Here is a 20776-nt window from a genome sequence, read left to right as displayed (position 1 = left end):
ACTAGGGGGCAGCCCGTCAGTTAAGCATCCCAGTTCAGTTCAGGTCACCATCTCACAGTTTGGTTCGTGAGTTCGAAGCCTACATAGGACTCTCTTCTGTCGGCACGGGGCCCACATCAGATCCTCTGTCCCCCTCTCCCTTTGCCCCCCTCAAAAATAAATAAACAAGAAAGAAAGAAAGAGAAAGGAAGGAAGGAAGGAAGGAAGGAAGGAAGGAAGAAAAAGAAAGAGGAAGGAAAGGAAAGGAAAAGAAAAAGAAAAAAACCCAAACTAGAATGTTCCCAGTACAGGGTGCCTGGCTGGCTCAGTCAGAAGAGCACAGGACTCTTGATCTTCGGGTCATGAGTTCCAGCTCCACACTGGGTGTAGAGATTACTTAGGTAAATAAATCTTAAGGGGCACCTGGGTGGCTCAGTCGGTTGAGTGACCGACTTAGGCTCAGGTCATGATCTCACAGTTTGTGGTGAGTTCGAGCCCCACGTCGGGCTCTGTGCTGACAGCTCAGAACCTGAAGCCGGCTTCAGAGTCTGTGTCTCCCTCTCTCTGTACCCCTCCACTGCTCATGCTCTGTCTCTCTCTCTCAATAATAAATAAACATTAAAAAATTAAAAAAAATAAATAAAACTTAAAAAAAAAAAAACTGAAAACAGCCTAAATGTTGGTCAGGGGAGAACTGGTTAAATCTTCGTGGACTGAACTGAAATGGTCTTCAAATATATTTTCTGAATTACCTCAATAAAAAATAAATTATAAAAACTTAAGATCAGAGCGTTCTGATTCAAAAAATTGTTAAGTGGAACAAGAAAGGTAAAAAACATTGTTAGTCATCTGCCCTTCTTTCTATTAAAAAGAAAAACAGTTTGTACATATTTGCCTAAATCTATGTAAATTCTCCCTGGAAAGAAACACTGGCTGCCTGTGAGGAGGCGAACTTGGTGGAAGAAAGACTCATTTTTAGCATGTAACATCTTGTACATTTAGAATTTTGTATCCTATGAGTATACTGCCAAAATTTAAAAATAAAATGTGCAAAAAGACAAAAAAAAAAAACCTGGGGAGAGGCACAAAGGGTGACAAGGTGCAGGAAATCTTTCGTAATGAGCTGTCCCATACAAGTAATTTGTTGCTGTATTATTTTGATTAAAAAAAAAAGTTTTGAAACATGTAGCCCTCCCAGAGATCTACAAATTTGCCCTACTCTCATAAACCAGTTCTCCACTTCCAGCCACTAGGGGGCAGTATGTTACCATAATTAAAAGCTTGGATTCAGACAGGGAACCTGGGTGGCTCAGTCGGTTAAGCGTCTGACTTCAACTCAGATCATGATCTCATGGTCGGTTGGTGAGCACAAGCCCCACATTGGGCTCCGTGCTGACAGCCTGGAGCCTGCTTCGGTTTCTGTGTCCCCCCCTCTCTCTCTGCCCCCACCCCCGCTCTCTCAAAAAATAAATAAACGTTTTAAACACTTGGATTCAGACACACTTGGTTTCAGATTCCAACCCTACCACAGACACCAATTATAAACTCTGGATAAAACAGAAAACATTACCCAAAGGCACTGGAAAGTGAACCAAACCACGCAGAAACTGGAGGGAAATTGACAATAAAAAAGAAAGGCAGTGGGTGGTTTCTCATTTGTACAGCCTGGGGGTAGGTTCTAGTCCTAGCCAGAGGGGCAGCTAAAAACACCAGGGGAAAAATCCAGTCTTCCTAGCTTGAAGCACCAGAACAATAGGAAAGTAAGGTATAAATACTGGAAATCCAGGGTGAGGGCACTCCAAATATTTTTATAAAAACTCTGCTCAAGTATCTAGCTGACCCTGAACCACATCTGCATGGGGTACACTCCAGGAAGCCCAGCTAAACCTAAAAAAAACTGAACTGAAATGTGCGGTACAAATTTCATAGGAGGAGTTTTACAGAGATTACAGTTTGAGTTTAACCAAGTTAATGGGTTGTTTAGGGGAAAAAAAAAAATCAATACTCTTCAAAGGAACATAACAGACTCCAGAGTTTCTACAGTGTATCCAGGATATACTCTAACACTACTCAAAATGGAAACAAATAGGAAAATATGACCCATTCTCAAGAAAAAAGGCAGTAACCTAAGACCAACACCAAAATGACGCATATATAGGACTCCATGTGGACAGTTCGAACCCTGCTTTAGATCCTCTGTCTTCCTTTCTCTCTGTCCCTCCCAACTAGCGCGCTCTCTCTCTCTCAAAAATAAACATAAAAAAAAGTATATGTCTAGACAGAAACCTTAGTGGAAAAATAAAACAATAAAACAATGGAACAGAAATTCTAGAACGCATAATAAATTTAGCAAGTTCACTGGATACAAGTCTAATATACAAAAATAATTGTATTTTATATTGTAAAGACAAGAAGTTAGAACATGAAATTTAAAAATAACTTCTCTTACAATAACATGAAAACCATAAAATACTCAAGGATGAATTTAACAAAGGACCTAAGACCTTTATTCTGACAACTACAAAACCGACTGCTGAGAGGATGCCAACACTTGTATCACTGGAGAAATATACTATGTTCATGGATTGGAGGGTTTAATATGTTAGGATGCCAGTTCTCCCCACATTGGTCTATAGGTTTAGTCTTGCCCTGGGTTATTTCCATCTCTTTCCCCCAGAAGGAAAACAAAAATCATCAAATATGGGGGGGCTAGGACTTGACCTAGAAGATTTTTTCTTTTCAATTTTATTATTTTTTTTAATGTTTATTTTTGAGAGACAGAGAATGAGGCAGGGAAAGAGGGAGACAGGGAATCCCAAGCAGTCTCCACACTCAGCACAGGCCCAGTGAGGGGCTTAAACCCACGAACCACGAGACCTTGACCTGAGCTGAAATCAAGAGTCAGATGCTCAACCAACTGAGACACCCAGGCGCCCCTTCTTTTCTACTTTAGTCACTTATGATTTTTTTTTTAATTAATGGGCTTTATTTTTTTTTTTTAAGATTTTATTTTTAAGTAATTGGGTGTAGACCCAATGTGGGGCTCAAACCTACAACCCCAAGATCAAGAGTAGCAAGCTATACCGACTGAACTAGGCAGGTGCCTCTCCTGGGCTTCCTTTCTTTCAAGTTTATTTATTTTGAGAGCGAGAGAGAGAGCATGATGGCGAGGGATAGAGAGGGAGGAAGAGAATCCCAAGCCGACTTCCCATTGTCAGTGCAGAGCTGACGCAAGGCTCAAACTCACAAACCAGGAAACCATGACCTAAGCCAAGATCAAGAGTCAGTTGTTCAACTGACTGAGCCACTCGGGTGCCCCTAGGCTTTATTTTTAAGAGCAGTTTTGGGTTGGGACATCTGGCTGGCTCCGTTGGCGGAGCATTCGGCTCTTGATCTCAAGGTCATAACGTTAAGCCCCACGTTGGGTGTAGAGGTTATTCAAATAAATAAAAACTTTTTTTTAAAGAGTTTTGAGTTTAAGAAAATGAAAGAAAAGTATAAAATATTCCCATACATACCCCTTTACCCCACCCCAGTTTACCCTCTTATTAACATCTTTAAAAAAAAAAAAAAAAACATTTTGGGAGCGCCTGGGTGGCTTAGTCGGTTAAGCGTCCAACTTCGGCTCAGGTCATGAAATCACGGTCCGTGAGTTCGAGCTCCACATCGGGCTCTGTGCTGACAGCTCAGAGCCTGGGGCCTGCTTCAGATTCTGTGTCTCCCTCTCTCTCAGACCCTCCCCTGTTCATGCTCTGTCTCTGCCTCAAAAATAAATACACATTCAAAAATAAATAAACATTTTTAATGTGTATTTATTTTTGAGACAGAGAGAGAAAGGAGGGGAGGGGTTAGAGAGGGAGACAGAGGATCCAAAGCAGGATCTGTGCTGAGAGTGGAGAGCCCAATGTAGGGCTCGAACTCACAAGCCTTGAGATCACGACCTGAGCCAAAGTCAGATGCTCAACCCAACCGATTGAGCCACCCAGGCATCCACCCCCACCCCCGCCTTATTGACATCTTGCATTACTGTGATACTTAGTTATAATCGCTAAGCCAACATTGATACATTATTATTAACTAAAGTGCATTAATACATTAGGGTTCACTCTTTGTGTGGTACATGCTAGGGACTTTGTGGTTGTTTGAGAGGGAGGGACAGAGGGACAAAGGTGGAGAGGGAGACAGAGAATCCCAAGCAGGCTCCACACCCAGCGTGGAGCATGACACAGGGCTCACTACCAGGACCCCGGGATCACGACCTGAGTCAAAATCAAGAGTTGGACTCTCAACTAAGCCATTTTGACAAAAGTACAATGACATTTATCCAGCATTAGCATATCATACATAACAGTTTAACTGCCCTAAAAATCCAGGGAATATATTTTTTTTTTTTTAGAGGGAGAGAGAGAGTGGGGGACAGAGGATCTGATGCAGGCTCCACACTGACAGCAGACAGCCCGACGCAGGGCTTGAACCCACAAACTGTGCGATCGTGACCTGAGCCTAAGTCAGATGTTCAACCGATGACTGAGCCGCCCAGGTGCCCCAGGAATATATCTTTTCAAGATTTTATTTTTAGGTAATCTCTACTCCCAACATGGGGCTCGAACTTACAACCCCCAAATCAAGAGTCACGTGCTCTATCGACTGAGCCAACCAGGTGCCCCACATCATTCTTTTTCCTTGGTGTGACGTCGCCTGGGGGAAGGTTCCACGGCGGATTTACCCCTTCTCCTGTGGATGAGCGCATGGGCTGTTTCTGGCTTGTGGCTCTCCTGGTTAAAGCTGTCACAAACCTTTTGGTGACCTTATTCTTATAGATCCTTTGGGAGCTCTAGAGGAGAATTTAAACCAGTGGGTCACACAGGGCTGCACAAGGAATAAATGCCTGGACCGCTGTCCTTCTGCCCCGGCTCGGCAGCAAAGACACCGCCGTGTTAGAACCCAAGTCAGCTCACATCTACTCAGGACCCTCCTCGAGCTCCCAGCTCACCGAGTGTAAATTCTGTCCCCGCCTCTCCGGGTCTCTGCCCGTAACTATCTCGTCTCACCGCAAAGCGACCCCGAAGACCTGTCCACGGGACCCTGTACCACCAGATTCCAGCTCTCTGTTTGCTCCTACCTCCCCCGCCTCTCCAGCTCGCTGACCCCATTCCAGCCACACCGGCCTCCTGGCTGATCCACACACACCGGGCACACTCTGCTGTTCCTGCTGTTCCCTCTGTCTGGCTGGCTCTCCCTCCAGACGTCCCCAGGCCTTACTTCCTCATTCTGTTCACCAGGGAGGCCCCCACCCCCGGGCCACTCAGCCAACAGCACACAGCCGTCCTGTGCTCTCCAGGGGGCTCCAGGAATGCCCTCAAAACCTGCTGACGCCTAGAGCCTCCTCTCCAAACGCCTGTGCCTCCTCCTCCCAGCCCACGGTCCCCCTCCCCCCCAGCTCCCAGGCACAGCCCCCAATTCCTCCCCAAGGCCCCCGTCACCCCCTCAGAGACACACAGACAAGGCCCCGGCACTGGAATTTATTGCCTCCCTGGCAGAGAGGAGGCATTGTGGGGGCCGTGCCGGCCGGCGGGCGAGTCCTGGGGGGGCTGGGGGGGTGCGGGGCGGGGAGTGTTTCTCTGTTGTGGGGTGTGAGGCCCAGATTCGGAGCTGGAATGTTCAGTGGCGGCTCTTGAAGGCTGAGCCTGACACGGGGGGGGTGGGGCCTGGGCTGGGCTGGGGGGGTTCTGCCAGTGAGAAACGGATGGTCACTCACCCTTTGGGTCTGTGAGACCCCGGGGGAGGGGAGGGGGCAGGGAGGGGCTGCAGCGTCCTGGAGAAGTTTGACCTGGTGGGTGTCCCTGAGAGCTCAGGGGGACAGGGACACGGGGTGGGTGTGGCCACGTCCCGCAGGTCCAGATGGGGAGGAGGGCCTGGCCACCGGGGCCCCTCCTCCGGTCATCCCACGGGGCCACAAGACTGTAGCGGGCACACTGGGGCTCAGAGCTCATCGTGGTGTCGCGTGAGGTCCTCGCCGTAGTTGGTGGCCTGGCTGCCCACGAACATGTTCCAGTTACTCAGGATCTCGGCCTTGCTCAACCGCCCATCCTGGAGGGAGGGTCAGAGGTCAGCAGGGATGACAAGGGGCCCTGCCTGTGAGACTCCTCTCTGGACCTCTGTGGCCCCCCCAGGTCTCCGTCCCCCTCTCTCTGGCTCTCCGCTCCTCCCTTCCCGCACCCCTCTCAGTCTGTCTGTTGGGGCCCAACAGGGACCCCGGCAGCCCCAAGGCGGGTCTGGTCAGTTCTGCAGAGCCCCCCCCACCCCCACCCCTGCACACCTTGTCGGTGTCGCTCTCGTGCAGCAAGTGGTTGGCCTCCACCAGTGGCTGGTCCTGGGCGGGGGGCAGCACCCAGTGGCCGACCTCACTGCCGTCCAGCCGCCCGTCCTTGTTCAGGTCGCGGAAGTCCCGGAACTGCTCGCGTTCGGTCCGCACCCAGGCCGGCTCCTCCTCCCCGGGCTCGGCCGAGTACAGGTCCGCTGGGTCGGGCGACAGGGGTGACGTCAGGCGGTTCGGGGCCGTGACCACCGGGGGCTCCGTCCGGTCCCCGACCGCTCCTGACCAAGGGGCCCCGGGCAGCCCCCTTCGCTTTCCCTGGCCTCGGTCTCCTCCTCTGTTTGAATGGGACTAACGGCAACACCCCATTTACAGGTGACAGTCCTGCTACAGGGAAAGTGACTTGACTGATCGATCCTTTCCTCAACTGGCAATCAGTCTGAGGGATACACACGTGAAATGCTGTGTGCCACCCTTAGAACAGCTCACCCCGCTTTCAGAACCTCCCTCAAGGGGCACCGGGGTGGCTCCGTTGGGTGAGCGGCGACTCTTAATTTTGGCTCAGGTCATGATCTCAAGGTGTGCAGGTTCGAGCCCCGCACTGAGCTTCGCACAGAGCTGACTTGGGATTCTCTGTCTCCTCTCTGTCCCTTCTCTGTTTACTCTCTCTCTCCCAAAAAATATATCTAAAAAATTTTTTTTTAATTATTAAAAAAAAAAAAAAAAGACTTGGGGCACCTGGGTGGCTCAGTCAGTTAAGCCTCCGACTCTCAGTTTCAGCTCAGGTCATGATCTCAGGGTTCGTGGGTTCAAGCCCCGCATCAGGCTCAGCGCTGACAGCGTGGAGCCTGCTTGGGATTCTCTCTCTCCCTCCCTCTCTGCCCCTCTCCTGGTCACTCTCTGCGTCTCTCTCTCTCAAATAAATAAACTAAAACAATTAAAAAAAAAAAAGATTTTCTCTCTCTCTGCTCCTCCCTCGCTTGCACAAGCGTGCGCTCTCTCTCTCTCCAATAAAATAAAATTAAAAAACAAAAACAAAAAAAGGAGCTGCCTCAAGATTGCTGGAGCCTCTCATTTGTTTCATTTGTTTGGAAATGTTTGAAAAACTTTCCCCCCAGGGGCCGGATTCAGGAAAGTAGTCCACAGATGGATTTGGAAGACATTACAACCGGACAAGTCTTTTTACACAAGACCATGGCAAATAGTACAGGACGCCTCCCTCCCCTCGGGGACCAGGCAGGGAGCTGTCACAAGGATGTCACCAAAGATGGGAGTAGGCATTGGACCCTCAGTCAGGCTTCTGGAACAGTGAGTGCAGAGAAAGTGAAGAGACTTTTTTCTTTTTTTAATGGTCCTAAGTCCTTGTTTCTTTTTTTTTTTTTTTAATTTTTTTTTTAACGTTTATTTATTTTTGAGACAGAGAGAGACAGAGCATGAACGGGGGAGGGGCAGAGAGAGAGGGAGACACAGAATCGGAAGCAGGTTCCAGGCTCTGAGCCATCAGCCCAGAGCCCCACGCGGGGCTTGAACTCGTGGACCACGAGATCGTGACCTGAGCTGAAGTCGGACGCTTAACCGACTGCGCCACCCAGGCGCCCCCATTTTTTTTTTAATTGTGGGGAAAAAATTAAAACTTCAAGAGATTAAAAATATAAACTTAAAAATGCAAAAATAGGGGCGCCTGGGTGGCTCAGTCGGTAGGCATCCGACTTCGGCTCAGGTCATGATCTCCCGGCTCATGAGTTCGAGCCCTGTGTCGGGCTCTGTGCTGACGGCTTCGAGCCCGGAAGCTGCTTCCGATTCTGCGTCTCCCTCTCTCTGCCCCTCCCCCGCTCACACTCAGTCTCTTTCTCTCCCCAAAATACATAAACATTAAAAAAAAAAATTTTAATACAAAAATTGGGGTGCCTGCGTGGCTCAGTTGGTTGAGCAGAGACTCTTGATTTTGGCTCAGGTGATGATCTTATGGTTCGTGGGTCGGAGCTCCGTGTCGGGCTCTGTGCTGACAGTGTGGAGCCTGCTTGGGATTCTCTCTCTCCCTCTCGCTCTCTGCCCCTCCTCTGCTCGTGCTCTCTCTCGCTCTCAAAATAAATAAATATTAAAAAAAAGTTACTCCCTATCCTACCCCCTGCCCCCCTTCAGCCCCTGGCGAGCAGTAATCTAATTCCTGTCTGCATGCATTCTCCTATCCTGAACATTTCATATAAATGCAGTCATATGATATTGTGGCCCTTTGTGTCTGGTTTGTTTCACTTAGCACAGTGTTTGTGTTGTTGTTTTTTTTAAGTTTACTTATTTATTTTGAGAGAGTGCGGGAGCAAGAGCAGGGGAGGGACAGAGAAAGAGACTCCCAAGCAGGCTCCGGGGCTCAAACTCGCGAACTGGGAGATCACGACCCAAGTGGAAATCAAGAGCCTCAAACAGACTGAACCCCCCCCCCAGGTGCCCCCGTTTTCTTATGAAAGTGTAGCCGCCGCACAACGTCACTTTGGTTTCCTGTACCCCACCGCGACTCAGCGCGCTGTTTCCAAGATTTATACACTTTGTAGCATTGTATTAATCCTTTATCCCTTTTTATGATGCCCCAATAACATTCCGTTGCCTGGATAGACCTTTCGTTTGGGCGTTCATGCGCTGAGGGGAGTTTGGGCTGCCTACAGGTGACTGTACCTGCTGGGTGTTCTATGACCGCCTTTAGAGGCAAGGACACCGAGGACAAGGAACTCATGGGTGGTCACACAGCTGGGGGGGGGGGGGGGGCAGGTGGGAAGGAGGCGGGCCGGCACCCTGGAGCACGGCGCACCCCCACCTCTCCCACGCTCCCTGACTCGCCACCTGCCCCCCCTCCCAGCCTGGCTCAGGGCCCGTGACACCCCCTCAGTACTCCTCCTTCCCGTTCTTCCCCATTGCATTCAAATTTGTGAAGTTACGGGACCCTGGGGAGTCCGGAACCCCGCGGGGAAGAGAAGCAGCCTAGGAGGGTCCGGGTGGGACCCTGGGCTCGGCCGCCTGAACTGACGTCCTGCTTCCCCCTCAGTCAAGTATCTATCCCTCCGGGCCTCAGCTTCCTCATCCGTAATATGGGGGAATCACAGCCTCGTAGGGGTCGAGGGGGGCATTAACTGAACTGATGAGGTGCTAACCACTTAGAACAGAGGACAGCATGTGACAGGGTGCCAGCTTTCGTTCTTAGTCAGTGACGATGCTGAAGTTCTTGCTTACTGGGGAGGTTGGGGGGGGGAGACTTCTATCCTCATAGATGTAAAAAAAAAAAAAAGAAAAGAAAAGAAAAGAAAAAAATGAATTATGCTTAAATAAAAAGGTCTTGGGGCACCTGGATGGTTCAGCTGGTTAAGTGTCTGACTCCGGCTCAGGTCATGAACCCACGGGTCGTGAGTTCGAGCCCCGCACCAGGCTCTGCGCTGACGACTCGGAGTCTGGAACCTGCTTCAGATACTGTGTCTCCCTCTCTCTCTGCCCCTCCCCCACTTGCACTCTGTCTCTCTTTCTCTCTCTCTCTCTCTCTCTCTCTCTCTCAGAAATAAATAAAAAGGTCTTGAGAGGCCTGGCTGGCCCAGTCGGTAGAGCATGTGACTCTTCTTGGGGTCGTGAGTTCGAGCCTCATGTTGGGTGTAGAGATTATGAATAAATAAACTTAAAAAAAAAAATGTGTTGGGGCACCTGGGTGGCTCAGTCGGTTCACCATACGACTCTTGGTTTCGGCTCAGGTAGTGATCAGTTGGTCATGAGATCGAGCCCTGAGTCGGGCTCCGCACTCACGTTGCGGCGTGGAACCTGCTTGGGAGTCTCTGTACGCGCCCCCCAACCACTGCCCCTCCCCCACTCATGCTCTGTCTCTCTCTCAAAAATAAACATTAAGGGGCGCCTGGGTGGCTCAGTCGGTTAAGCGTCCGACTTCAGCTCAGGTCATGATCTCACAGTTCGTGAGTTCGAGCCCCGCATCGGGCTCTGTGCTGACAGTGCAGAGCCTGGAGCCTGCTTCGGGCTCTGTGGTCTTCCTCTCTCTCTGCCCCTCCCCCATTCATGCTCTGTCTCTCTCTCAAAAATAAATAAACATGAAAAAAACACTTTATAAAAAAATAATAAAATAAACACAAAAAGGATTTTTTTAAAGAAAAAGAAAAATATTTTCAAACTTGAAAAAATATCCATGTTTAACAGCTTTCCCCTCAACTAAATTCTTTGCCCCTCCAGACAGGGGTAGGGGCGGGGCCGAGGGCAAATTTGAGGGAGTCTCAAGACCACCCCCCAAATTCAGAATAACAGGAGACACAGCCTTTGCTGTGCAAATACAAGTTCAAGACAAGCTCCCTGACTTCCCACCCCAACCAATGCAGCCCCTGAGGCCGGATTTTGCAGACTCCAGACCCTCCGAGGAAGGAACCTGGTGTGGGATATTCTCTGCTGTATCCTCAACCGCTACCAGGCAGTAGGTGTTCAATCCACGTTTCCTGGTCCTGGCACACAGTAGGTGCTTGATAAATGCTCTTCTGGTCTGGCACATAGTAGGTGCTTGAGAAAAATTGGGTAGGCCCAGCAAATATGTGTACTCAATAAATGTTTGCTAGGCCTGACACACGGCGGGTGAACGATAAATACATGAGGGGCCCAGCACACAGTAGGTGCCTAATAAATGTCTGGTGGCTACATGAACTCAAGCAGTGCCCCTGCCCCCACTTCAGAGGGCCATGGCTCTCCCACGGGTGGTATACACTGGGCTCTTCGGGAGAAGACAAGCGTCCTCAGGGAGGGGATCAGGTTCAACTCACCAATGTACTCCTCCACTTGGACGTAGCCATCTTTGTTCTTGTCCAGATCTTCCAAGGTTTCCTGGGGAGAGAGGCATTGGGTCAGGCTCTGGGGGAGGGATGTGAGGTTCTCTCCGGGAATTCTGGCTCGGCTGTGCGGCCAGGCATCACAGCAGTCTCGGCACGGTCTACCTGGCCGGGGCTTGGGTGGCTTTCTGGGGTGCACAGTGATGCAGGCCCTACCTGCGAGGGGAGGTGGGGATGGCCAGGGAACCCGGATGTCTTAGAACATACAGAACACACAAGGAGATGTGTCCCGCATCGGTAACACTCTTCTCACCCCCGAAGCAGACACTCTCCAAGGGCAGAAGCCTCTTCCCATTTAGCAGAGCCTAGACCCTGGCTCCCTTTTACGTATAAGCAGGACATGGTGGACCGTTGGAACACACAATACCTCAGCTCCTGGTGTTTTTCTCCACTTTGGGTTTTTTTTTTTTTTTAGGTTTTACATTTATTTTTGAGAGAGAGAGAGCACAAGCAGAGGAAGGGCAGAGAGACAGAAAGAAAGAGAATCCCAAGCAGGTTCCGCACCATCGGCACCAGAGCCCGACGGAGGGCTCGAACCCGGGAACTGTGAGATCGTGACCTAGGCGGAGATGAGTCAGACGCTTAACCCACTGAGCCACCCCGGCGCCCCTTTCTCCACTTCTTGAGCAAACAGCTTCTGTTCCCCACTTTTACATTCAAACTCACTCGCTATAGGACAGTGCCGCGTCCGACACCCCACTACGTTTTCTAGCAGAGACAGCTCCAACATCTTAGGGTGGCCAGAAAAAATATGGGAGGCTCACTTACATTCAACTTTCAGATGAACAAGCAATAATTCTTTAGCATAAGTATCTCCCCACACAGTATTTGGAATATACTTACGCTATAGGACACAGTTACATTTGAACTTCAGATAGGGGCGCCTGGGTGGCTCAGTCGGTTGAGCGTCTGACTTCGGCTCAGTTCATGATCTCGTGGCCCATGGGTTCGAGGCTCACGCCGAGGTTCTGTGCTGACAGCTCAGAGCCTGGAGCCTGCTTCTGATTCTGTGCCTCCCTCTCTCTCTGCCCCTTCCCTGCTTGCACTCTGTCTCTCTCTCTCTCTCTCAAAAATAAATAAACACTGAAAAAATTTTGAATGTCAGATAGTTTTTCAACATAAGTATGTCCCAGATATTGTGTAGGACATACTTACGCTAAAAAACGTATTTGTTGTTTACATTATTTGTCATAAGTTCAAGTACAATTGAATGCCCTTTGTTATTTGCTAAATCTAGTAACTCTACGATACGTATATTGAAATTCCTGTTATTTCTTTTTTTTAATGTTTATTTAATTTTGAGAGAGAGGGGGATGGAGTATGAGTGGGGGAGGGGCAGAGAGAGAGGGAGACACAGAATCCGAAACAGGCTGCAGACTCCGAGCTGTCAGCACAGAGCCCGAATGCGGGGCTCGAACTCGGGACTGGTGAGAGCACGACCTGAGCCAAAGTCGGAGGCCCAACCGACTGGGCCACCCAGGTGCCCCTCCTGTTATATCTTATAAGTGACTTTTCTCTGTGTTCCCTTGATATAGTACAGTTGGGGCTAATAGCAATGTTTTGAAATCCTACGTGTGGGGAGGTTACACCTGACATCCGTGAACGTGAAAGATTAAGAGTGGAATTTAGACAGAGGCTTGGCAAACTTTTTCCATAAAGGGCCAGATGGGAACTATTCCTGGCTTTGTGTGCCGGGTAGTCTCTGTTGACCCGACTCAACTCTGGAGCTGTAGCACACGAAGTGTATGGGCCTAGCCGTGTTACAATAAAACTTTATTTACAAAAACAAGCTGTGGGCTGGATTCAGCCGCAGGTTACATAGTTTGCTGCCCCCTGGTGGGGACCACGGATTCAACTGCTGGGGTTCAAAGCCAGGCTGTGCCACTTTCTAGTCTGGGCCATCTCAGGCAAGTCTCACCTCTCTGTGCCTGCGGGTCCTTGTCTGTAAAATGAAGGTGACTGCCCACCCCCACAGGGTTGCCGTGACAATTCAATCAAGGTGATGCTTAGGTAAAGGTGTTACGACGGTGCCCCTGGCACACAGGACATGGCGATCAGGGTCTGTTAAGTAATCTCAACTCAGGGGCCGCCTGGGTGCCTCAGTCAGTTAAGCGTCCGACTCTTGGTTTCCACTCAGGTCATGATCTCACGGTTTGTGAGATCGAGCCCCACACTGGGTTCTGCACTGACAGCGCAGAGCCTGCTTGGGATTCTCTCTCTCTCCCCACCCTCCCCTCTGCTCTCTGCCTCAATAAATAAATACACGTTAAAAAAATAATCTCAACTTAGGAGAGTAAAGAGGTGTTACAATATGATCTATTAGTGAGTTCCAGAAGGCTGGGTTAACATCTCTCCTCTCTGGATCCTTTTTTTTTTTTTTTTTTTTTTTTTGAGAGAGAGAAAGAGAGAAAGAACGTGAGTGGGGCAGAGAGACAGAATCCCAAGCAGGCTCTGTGTCATCAGTGCAGAGCCTGACACGGGACTCGATCTTACGCACCGGGAGATCGAGACCTGAGCTGAAACCAGGAATCAGACGCTTAACCGACTAAGCCACCCAGGTGCCCCTCTCCTCTCTGGATCTTTGTCATCTCCAGAGTGGGCTGGACATCAAGCCAATAAAATGCCCTAGAAATATCTAAAGCCACTGCAAGCACACATCCCAGTGGGTCCAGTGATTCCCTCCAGAAGTTTTATCCCGTAGCTATACTGACGTGTGTGTGTAAAGGGACGTAATGAGCATCTCCCACGGGTCAATTTTGCAGTTTGGCATGTACTAACTCATCTAGTCCCTGTAACCAGCCTTCATGTATGCATATTATCAGTACCACCATTTTATAGATGAGGAAAGGTCTAGAGAGGTTAAATAACTTGCCCAAGATCACACAGCCAGAAAGCTGCAGGGCTGGGATTTGAACCCAGGCCTTCTGGCCTCAGAGCCCTCGGTCCTAACAGGCTTGCCACAGACCCTCAAAACAGCTCTGAAAATGGAAACACAAGACAGGGGTTAGCCGTGGGGACGGGATGGGGAGTAGGGTCGAGGATGACTCACCTTTTTTTTTTTTTTTTTTTTTTTGCATCTTTTGGGCATTTAAACACATCAGTAAGTTAGCTATTTTAGAAATACACATAATTATATTTGAAAACTAATTTGTGAGGGGTGCCTGGGTGGCTCAGTCTGTTAAGCATCCGACTTCAGCTCAGATCATGGTCTCGTAGTTCGTGAGTTCGAGCCCTGCCTCGGGCTCTGTGCTGTCAGCACGGAGCCTGCTTCAGATTCTCTGTCCTCCATTTTCTCTGCCCCTCCCCAGCTCACGTGCACATGATTCTCTCTCTCAAAAATAAACAAACACTAAAAGTAAATACATAAAGGGGTGCCTGGGTGGCTCAGTTGGTTAAGCTCTGACTTCAGCTCAGGTCACGATCTCACGTGGGTTCGAGCCCCACATTGGGCTCTGTGATGACAGCTCAGAGCCTGGAGCCTGCTTTGGATTCCATGTCTTCCTCTTTCTCTGCCCCTCCCCTGCTCACGTTCTGTCTCTCTCTCAAAAATAAATAAACATTTTAAATAAATAAATAAATAAATAAATAAGGGGCGCCTGGGTGGCTCAGTCGGTTGAGCGTCCGACTTCCACTCAGGTCATGATCTCCCGGCTCGTGGGCTCGAGCCCCACGTTGGGCTCTGTGCTGACGGCTCAGAGCCTGGAGCCCGCTTTGGATTCTGGGTCTCCCTCATTCTCTGCCCCTCCCCTGCTCGCGCTCTGGCTCTCTCTCAAAAATAAATAAACATCAACAACAAAAAAATTAAAGTCTATTAAAGTCTAAAGAAAGATATCCTTCCACTATAAAATGGAGAGGGGATTGGTGAAAAATTACAAATAGAAAGTCCATGTATGGGGGTGTGGTCAGGTTGGGGTTTTCCTGGAGTTCGGCCACAACTGGGGCTCCCAGAGGCATTTCTGGGGAATATGTTTTCTTTCTTTTTTTTTAATGTTTATTTCTTTTTGACACACACACACACACACACACACACACACACACACACACACACACTACAGCGGGGGAGGGGCAAAGAGAGGGCAAAGAGACACAGAAGCCAAAGCAGGCTCCAGGCTCCTGTCAGCACAATGCGAGGCTCGAACTCATGAACCGTGAGATCATGACCTGAGCCGAAGTCGAACACTTAACTGACTGAGCCACCCAGGTGCCCCAGTCTGTCTGGGGGATGTGTTTTCTTTAAAAAAAAAAAAAAGTAGTTTTATTTATTTATTTTGAGAGAGACAAAGACGGTGTGAGTGGGGAAGCGGCAGAGAGAGAGAGAGAGAGAGAGAGAGAGAGAGAATCCCAAGCAGGCTCTGCACTGCCTGTGCAGAGCTCGATATGGGGCTCGAACTCATGAAACCGTGAGATCATGACCTGAGCAGAAACCGAGAGTCAGACGCTTAACAGAGCCACCCAGACGCCCCTGGGGGATTCTTCTGATGGCAGGCTGGGGGCCCAGACCCCAAATGTGACCACAGGAAGGGGAAGGCAGAGCCAGGAGAGATTGGACACCGGGAGGTCAGGAGTCGGGCAAGGGAGAAGTTGCCCTCATTGATCTGTTTGTAGCCTGGGTTCCCTGGCGGAAGGTGCTAGACCACCAGGTGACGGGCACTGTTAGGCTGGCCCTGACGTCAAAAGCCTGGGTCTAGGGTGGGGGAGAGGAGAAGATGGGAAGTGGGGAGCGGGCTCCTCGGGCCCTCACTCACAGCAATCACGATGTCCCGCATGTGAGGGAATTCCTCGGGGTGCAAGAAGGCGGTCAGCTCCTCACGAGTGGCCATTGAGTCCCCGTCCTGGTCCGCCACCCGGAAACGCCGCTCATCCCGAGCCATCATCTTCTTGTAGGTTTCGGCGTCCTCTACATCATGAAACTCTTCACCTGGGGAAGGGGGATATCTCGCTCAGGTGTGCTTTAATGGAGGGAATACGAGGCTGGTTGAGGGAAAAGCCAAAGGGATCCAACTAAGTGGAGTCGGGGCAGGAATACCTCACAGAACCCATAAAAATTAATAGAGATTCATTATGTGTATATAGTATCTACCTTGCGGTGAGAGCTTATTATATGCTCTTTACCTACAAAATTGCATTTAATTCTCACACCCACCCACACACACACAAGTAAAAGGAATTCTTTCATTTATTCTCACTTTATGAAGGAGAAAATAGATTCCCACAGAGAGGAAATAAGTGGCCCAAAGTCATAGGGCCAGGAATGATGAACTCTGAGTGGACACTGGCCCTTGGGGCCCCAAGGTCACCCTCTGGTGCAGTAGGTTATACTGACTCGGGCTACAGGACAGAGAGGAGAGGAAGGGCATTTTCAACAAAGGGAACAGTATGAGCAGAATGTGGAGATTTGAAGAGCGTGATGAGTTCAGGGAAACTGAGGGAGACCCACATGGCTGGCCAGAAAATGCAGAAAAAGAAAGCCAGAGGGTTGAGCCAGGCTGGACTGAGTTGCTGGGAATCTTCTTTGGAGGCTCTGGGAAGCCATGAAAGGCTGTGAGCAGGGGAAGGTCAGGGTCAGCTCTGGGTGTGGAAAGCCCCTCTGAGATTTGCATGAGGGACAGGCTGGAGGAGGAGTGTGGAGTGAGGGTCCAGGAGGGAGAGAACATTAGCTGTGGGGGTCACAGGGCTGGGGCATGGCGACAGACAGGAACATTTACCATGTCCCCAGACAGCCAGGGGACAGGGTGAATGGATTTGGGGTTCTCAGGATGAGAGGTCGGAGATCAGTGGTCAGGATGACAGAGTATGACAGGTAGATGTCCCTGGTCAAGGATCCCCCAGTCGCGGGGTTATGGACGTCGCGGATGCCGGAGCGAGAAGCCAGAGATCAGAGACGGGGAGTCTCAGGGTGATGGGGTACTAGAAGTGGGTAGACCCTGCTCAAGGGTCTGAGGTCAAAGATTAGGGATTCTGTTTAATAAGCTAAAGGTTTTTAGGATGAGGCTATCAAAAAAAGTCAGGGTCACGATGTGTGTGGGGAGCGGGAGTCGGGGTCTCGCCGCGTACCGGGCTCGTAGTGGCCATAGGTGGCGTTGCGCAGTTCCTCCCAACCCACACGCCCGTCGCGGTCCGTGTCGTACGTGTTCCAGGCCGCGCTCACCGAGTCCCGTATGTGCCGCTGCTGCGTGTGCGCGATCCAAGCGCGGAGCTCGGCCAGCGACACCCAGCCGTCCCCATCCCCTGCGCGGTCCATGCGGTCCACTATGCGCCTGCGAGTCCGGGCGGGGCACACGTCAGTCCCGGACTCCGCCCCCCAGGAGTCCCGCCTCCACCCAGGCTCCGCCCCTGGAGCAGAGCCACGCCCCCACTCGAGACACACCCTCAGAGAGCGGTGATAGCGCGGTCCCAGAGCCGCCAGCACAGCGAGGAGAGGCACGTGTCAACCCCAGGGCCGCGCCCAGCGCGGGGCTCCGCCTCCTCAATCCAGGCTCGGCTCCCAGAGGCTCTCACGCTCTTTCCGAGGCGCCGCGGTCCCCCACAAGCCCGGGCTGGGGGAAGGACCTACGACAATCCAGGGCCACACCCTCCACTCCAACTCTGCCCCTAGACCCTCACTGGCTCCATCTGTTTGTCCGAGTCGGGGTGGGGTGAGGGACCGAGGCGCCACACCGCGCCCCTCGCCCGCGTGGCCCCTGTCCCAAGCCTCTCTCTGAACTCTGATGGCCACGGCCACACTCACCCCTGACCTGTCGCCGTTTTAGGCCCTGCGGGTCTTCGGGCCATCCCTTCCAACCCGCCCCCTGCCCCGCCCGCCTGGCTGCACCGGCCCATTGCAGGTGCCTCTCCCTACAGCGCCGCCCTGGGCTGCGTCCCGCACCTCTTCCCTACCTCTCCCTGACTGTATCAGGCATTGGCCTAAGACACTCGCCCGCAACCCCGCCGGCTTGGCCTCCATCACTCCCTTCCCGTGCTCCGGCCGGACCACGTGCACCTTGCGGTCTCATATGAAGCCCCTGGAGGCCCTTCCTCACACACCTTCTCTCGGGCCGCTCCAGTCGGATCCCAGGCCCCCGCCACCGGTTTGGGTCCTTGCCCAACCGCTCACAGAGCCCACAGGGAGCGCTCCCCCTGGGTCGCTGTCCTTTAGCCCCGCAACCCAGCCCCTAGGGTTGACTCCCAGATGGCGATGCCCAGGTCGCCGCCCCCTCCCGCTCTGGGCTGTCTCTGCTCTGATCGGTCTGGAGCTGGAGTCCCCAGGACTCACACCCTCCCTCACTGAGGTTCAGGCTATTGTTCAGTCTAGGTGCAAATTCTGCCACCCCCTCTTGCTGTCTGTGTGACCGTGGGCAAGTCACTTAAAAAAAAAAAAAAACACGAACAAACTCTCTGTGCCTCGGTTTACCCCTGTAAAATGAGGGATAAACACTAGAACCTACCCTACAGCCTGATTGTGGGGATTGCCTAAGTTAACCCTTGTAAAGCACTTAGAAAGGTTCCAGGTACTGTAGCAAAGGCTATTCCAAATGCGTTAGCCTATCGCTGCCTTTCCTCCTCCTACCCTCCTTCACCCAACCCCATCCAAGCACAATCTCCCAGCCAGCAGACCCAGTCACCGCCACTGTCTCCACCCTGGTCTCGTCACCATCGTCTCTTGTCTCCCATGTAGACTACTCTAGTTGATTCCTCACTAGCTCCCTGCTTCTTGCCCCCTACAGCCTGTTCCGCCAAAGGTAACCAGAAGGATTCTGTTGAAACTTAAGTCAGCTCAGGTCCTTCCTCTGCCTAGAGCCCTCCCTTGGCTGTCATCTCATCCAGAGAAAAGGTGAAATCTTCACTGTGGCCCGAAAGGCCCTGGGCTCTTTGTTCTCTCTCTGCCGTGACCTCCCACCTTCTCCTCTTCGGTAGCCTCACTGTTGCTCAAATATCAAGCCTGCTCCTGCCTCAGGGCCTTTGCATTTACAGTTCCCTCTGCCTGGAATGCTATTCCCCCACATACTCACATGGCTCAAATATTACCTTCTCACTGAGGCCTCCCCTGACCTCCCTGTTTAAAAATACAACCCCGAATCCTCCCTTCCATCTCTCTCCTACCCCAGACGGGCTCGGCTTTCCTCTGGGCTGAGCTGGTCGAATTCCTTGGCCACTTCCCGTCCCAGGAAAGCTTCATGGTCGTACTGGAAGTTTCCGTGGGCGTCATCATGAGGGGCCTCGCTCAGGGGGGCCGCCTGGTGCACCCTCCCCTGGCTGTGAGGGCCTGCGTCAGGGGATGGCTTGCCCTGGACCCCACTCCTGAGCAGCAGCAGTAGCAGCAGAAGTGATGGACGCCACATCATCAGTCCCTAGGGAGTGGTGGAGGCTAGGAGTGAGGGGTCACAGGAAAAAGGATAAAGACAGGGCAGAAGAATGTCGGGCCGGCGGGGTGGGGGGGCGGGGGGGGAGTGCGGTGCGTGGAGAGAGCGAAGACAAGACAGATGATAGCAAGCCGCAAAGTTTAGGGCTCAACAAGGGCCGGGGATGGGCAAAATGGGGGCGGGGTTCTCCGAGGTAGGGACTGACTCTTCTGAGGGAGTCCCAGACTGGTCCCAGAGCCGTTAGTGGGGGTTTCAAGCGGGAGACGTGGCGTACTTCCCACGCCAAGTATGGGATGGGGTCGTGGCCAGAGAGAAATCATGCAGGCTCTCAGGCGTCCTTTGCAGCCTGGACTCGATTCCTCGACCCGAGCGAACCCGAACCGCCCTCCCTGGGCAGGCCACCCGCTCTCGCCTCCCTTTACCAGACAATCCAGCTTCGCTTCCCCTACACGTTCCGCTCGGCGTTCTCCGTAAAGATGCCCCATTTGGCGGCTCTCCAGCCAGGCCCCGCCTCCAGCAGCTCAGAGGCCCGCCCTCCGACCAATGAGCGCTCACGAAGACCCCCCCAAGGGGCGGGGCCCGTGAACTCCGCGGACGCCCCACGCCACGTCCACAGAGAAGAGTGGGGGCCCCCGACGTTCCGCCCGCCCCTTCCCAGGGCCGGCGAGGTGGGCGGCCCCTGGAGAGACACCAGGCGGGAGGACTACAGCTCCCGGCAGGCCTCGCAGCGACCTGCCCGACCACCCCCAGCTCTTTGATTTCGGGAGCCTCTTGGGAGATTTGCTTTTTCTTTTGGAGGGGGGGAGATGTATTTTTTTAAGTTTTGTTTTGTTTTAAGTAGGCTCCATGCCCAGTATGGGACCCGAGCTCACCACGAAGATCAAGAGTCACATGCTTCATAGACTGAGCCACCCAGACACCCCATGTTTGTTTCTTTGTTTATGTATGTATGTATGTAATCTCAACACCCAAGGTGGGGCCCAAACTCACCACCCGGAGTTCGAGTCTCAAGCTCTTCCAGCTGAGCCAGCCAGGCGCCCCAAGAGATGTATTTTTATCTTTCCCTTTGTCAGCATGGTTTTAGAAAGAAGGGAACCGAGGGGCCAGAGGCATCCATTTCTCTCAAAGAGGAAACAATGTTTCTCTTCCGCTCCACCAAGGAGTCAGGTCAGACTCCAGCCAAGAATTCCTCAAAATGCCTGGTAGAGTGTAGGCATTCAGTATCTGTGAAGCTTATGAATGAAAAAGACATGACTCGGTGTAAAATTGGTATATTCCACAGGGGC

The 20776-nt window shown here is 51.7% G+C and overlaps 1 protein-coding gene across 3 annotated transcripts; it reads right to left on the bottom strand.

Annotated features, from left to right (window-relative positions):
• Positions 1-5485: 5485 nt before the first annotated feature.
• Positions 5486-20762, bottom strand: RCN3 (reticulocalbin 3). 3 transcript variants are annotated; one of them, XM_019425666.2, is made up of 7 exons: positions 20481-20762; positions 19231-19478; positions 17206-17408; positions 15897-16069; positions 11086-11146; positions 6299-6498; positions 5486-6069 (listed from the first exon to the last, which is right to left on the bottom strand). In XM_019425666.2, exons 2-7 carry the CDS (start codon positions 19470-19472, stop codon positions 5962-5964), a joined length of 987 nt encoding a protein of 328 aa, XP_019281211.2. In that variant the 5' UTR covers positions 19473-19478; positions 20481-20762; the 3' UTR covers positions 5486-5961. The 3 variants fall into 3 exon arrangements, with proteins under 3 accessions (XP_019281211.2, XP_019281209.2, XP_019281212.2); XM_019425664.2 differs by lacking the exon at positions 20481-20762 and adding an exon at positions 19913-20024; XM_019425667.2 differs by lacking the exon at positions 20481-20762 and adding an exon at positions 19696-19896.
• Positions 20763-20776: the final 14 nt, after the last annotated feature.

Source organism: Panthera pardus, unplaced genomic scaffold (assembly GCF_024362965.1).
Source record: "Panthera pardus isolate Hobbes unplaced genomic scaffold, ASM2436296v1 HiC_scaffold_18, whole genome shotgun sequence".
In the NCBI taxonomy this organism is placed as follows: Eukaryota; Metazoa; Chordata; class Mammalia; order Carnivora; family Felidae; genus Panthera; species Panthera pardus.
This window is presented reverse-complemented; position numbering and strand designations above follow the sequence as displayed.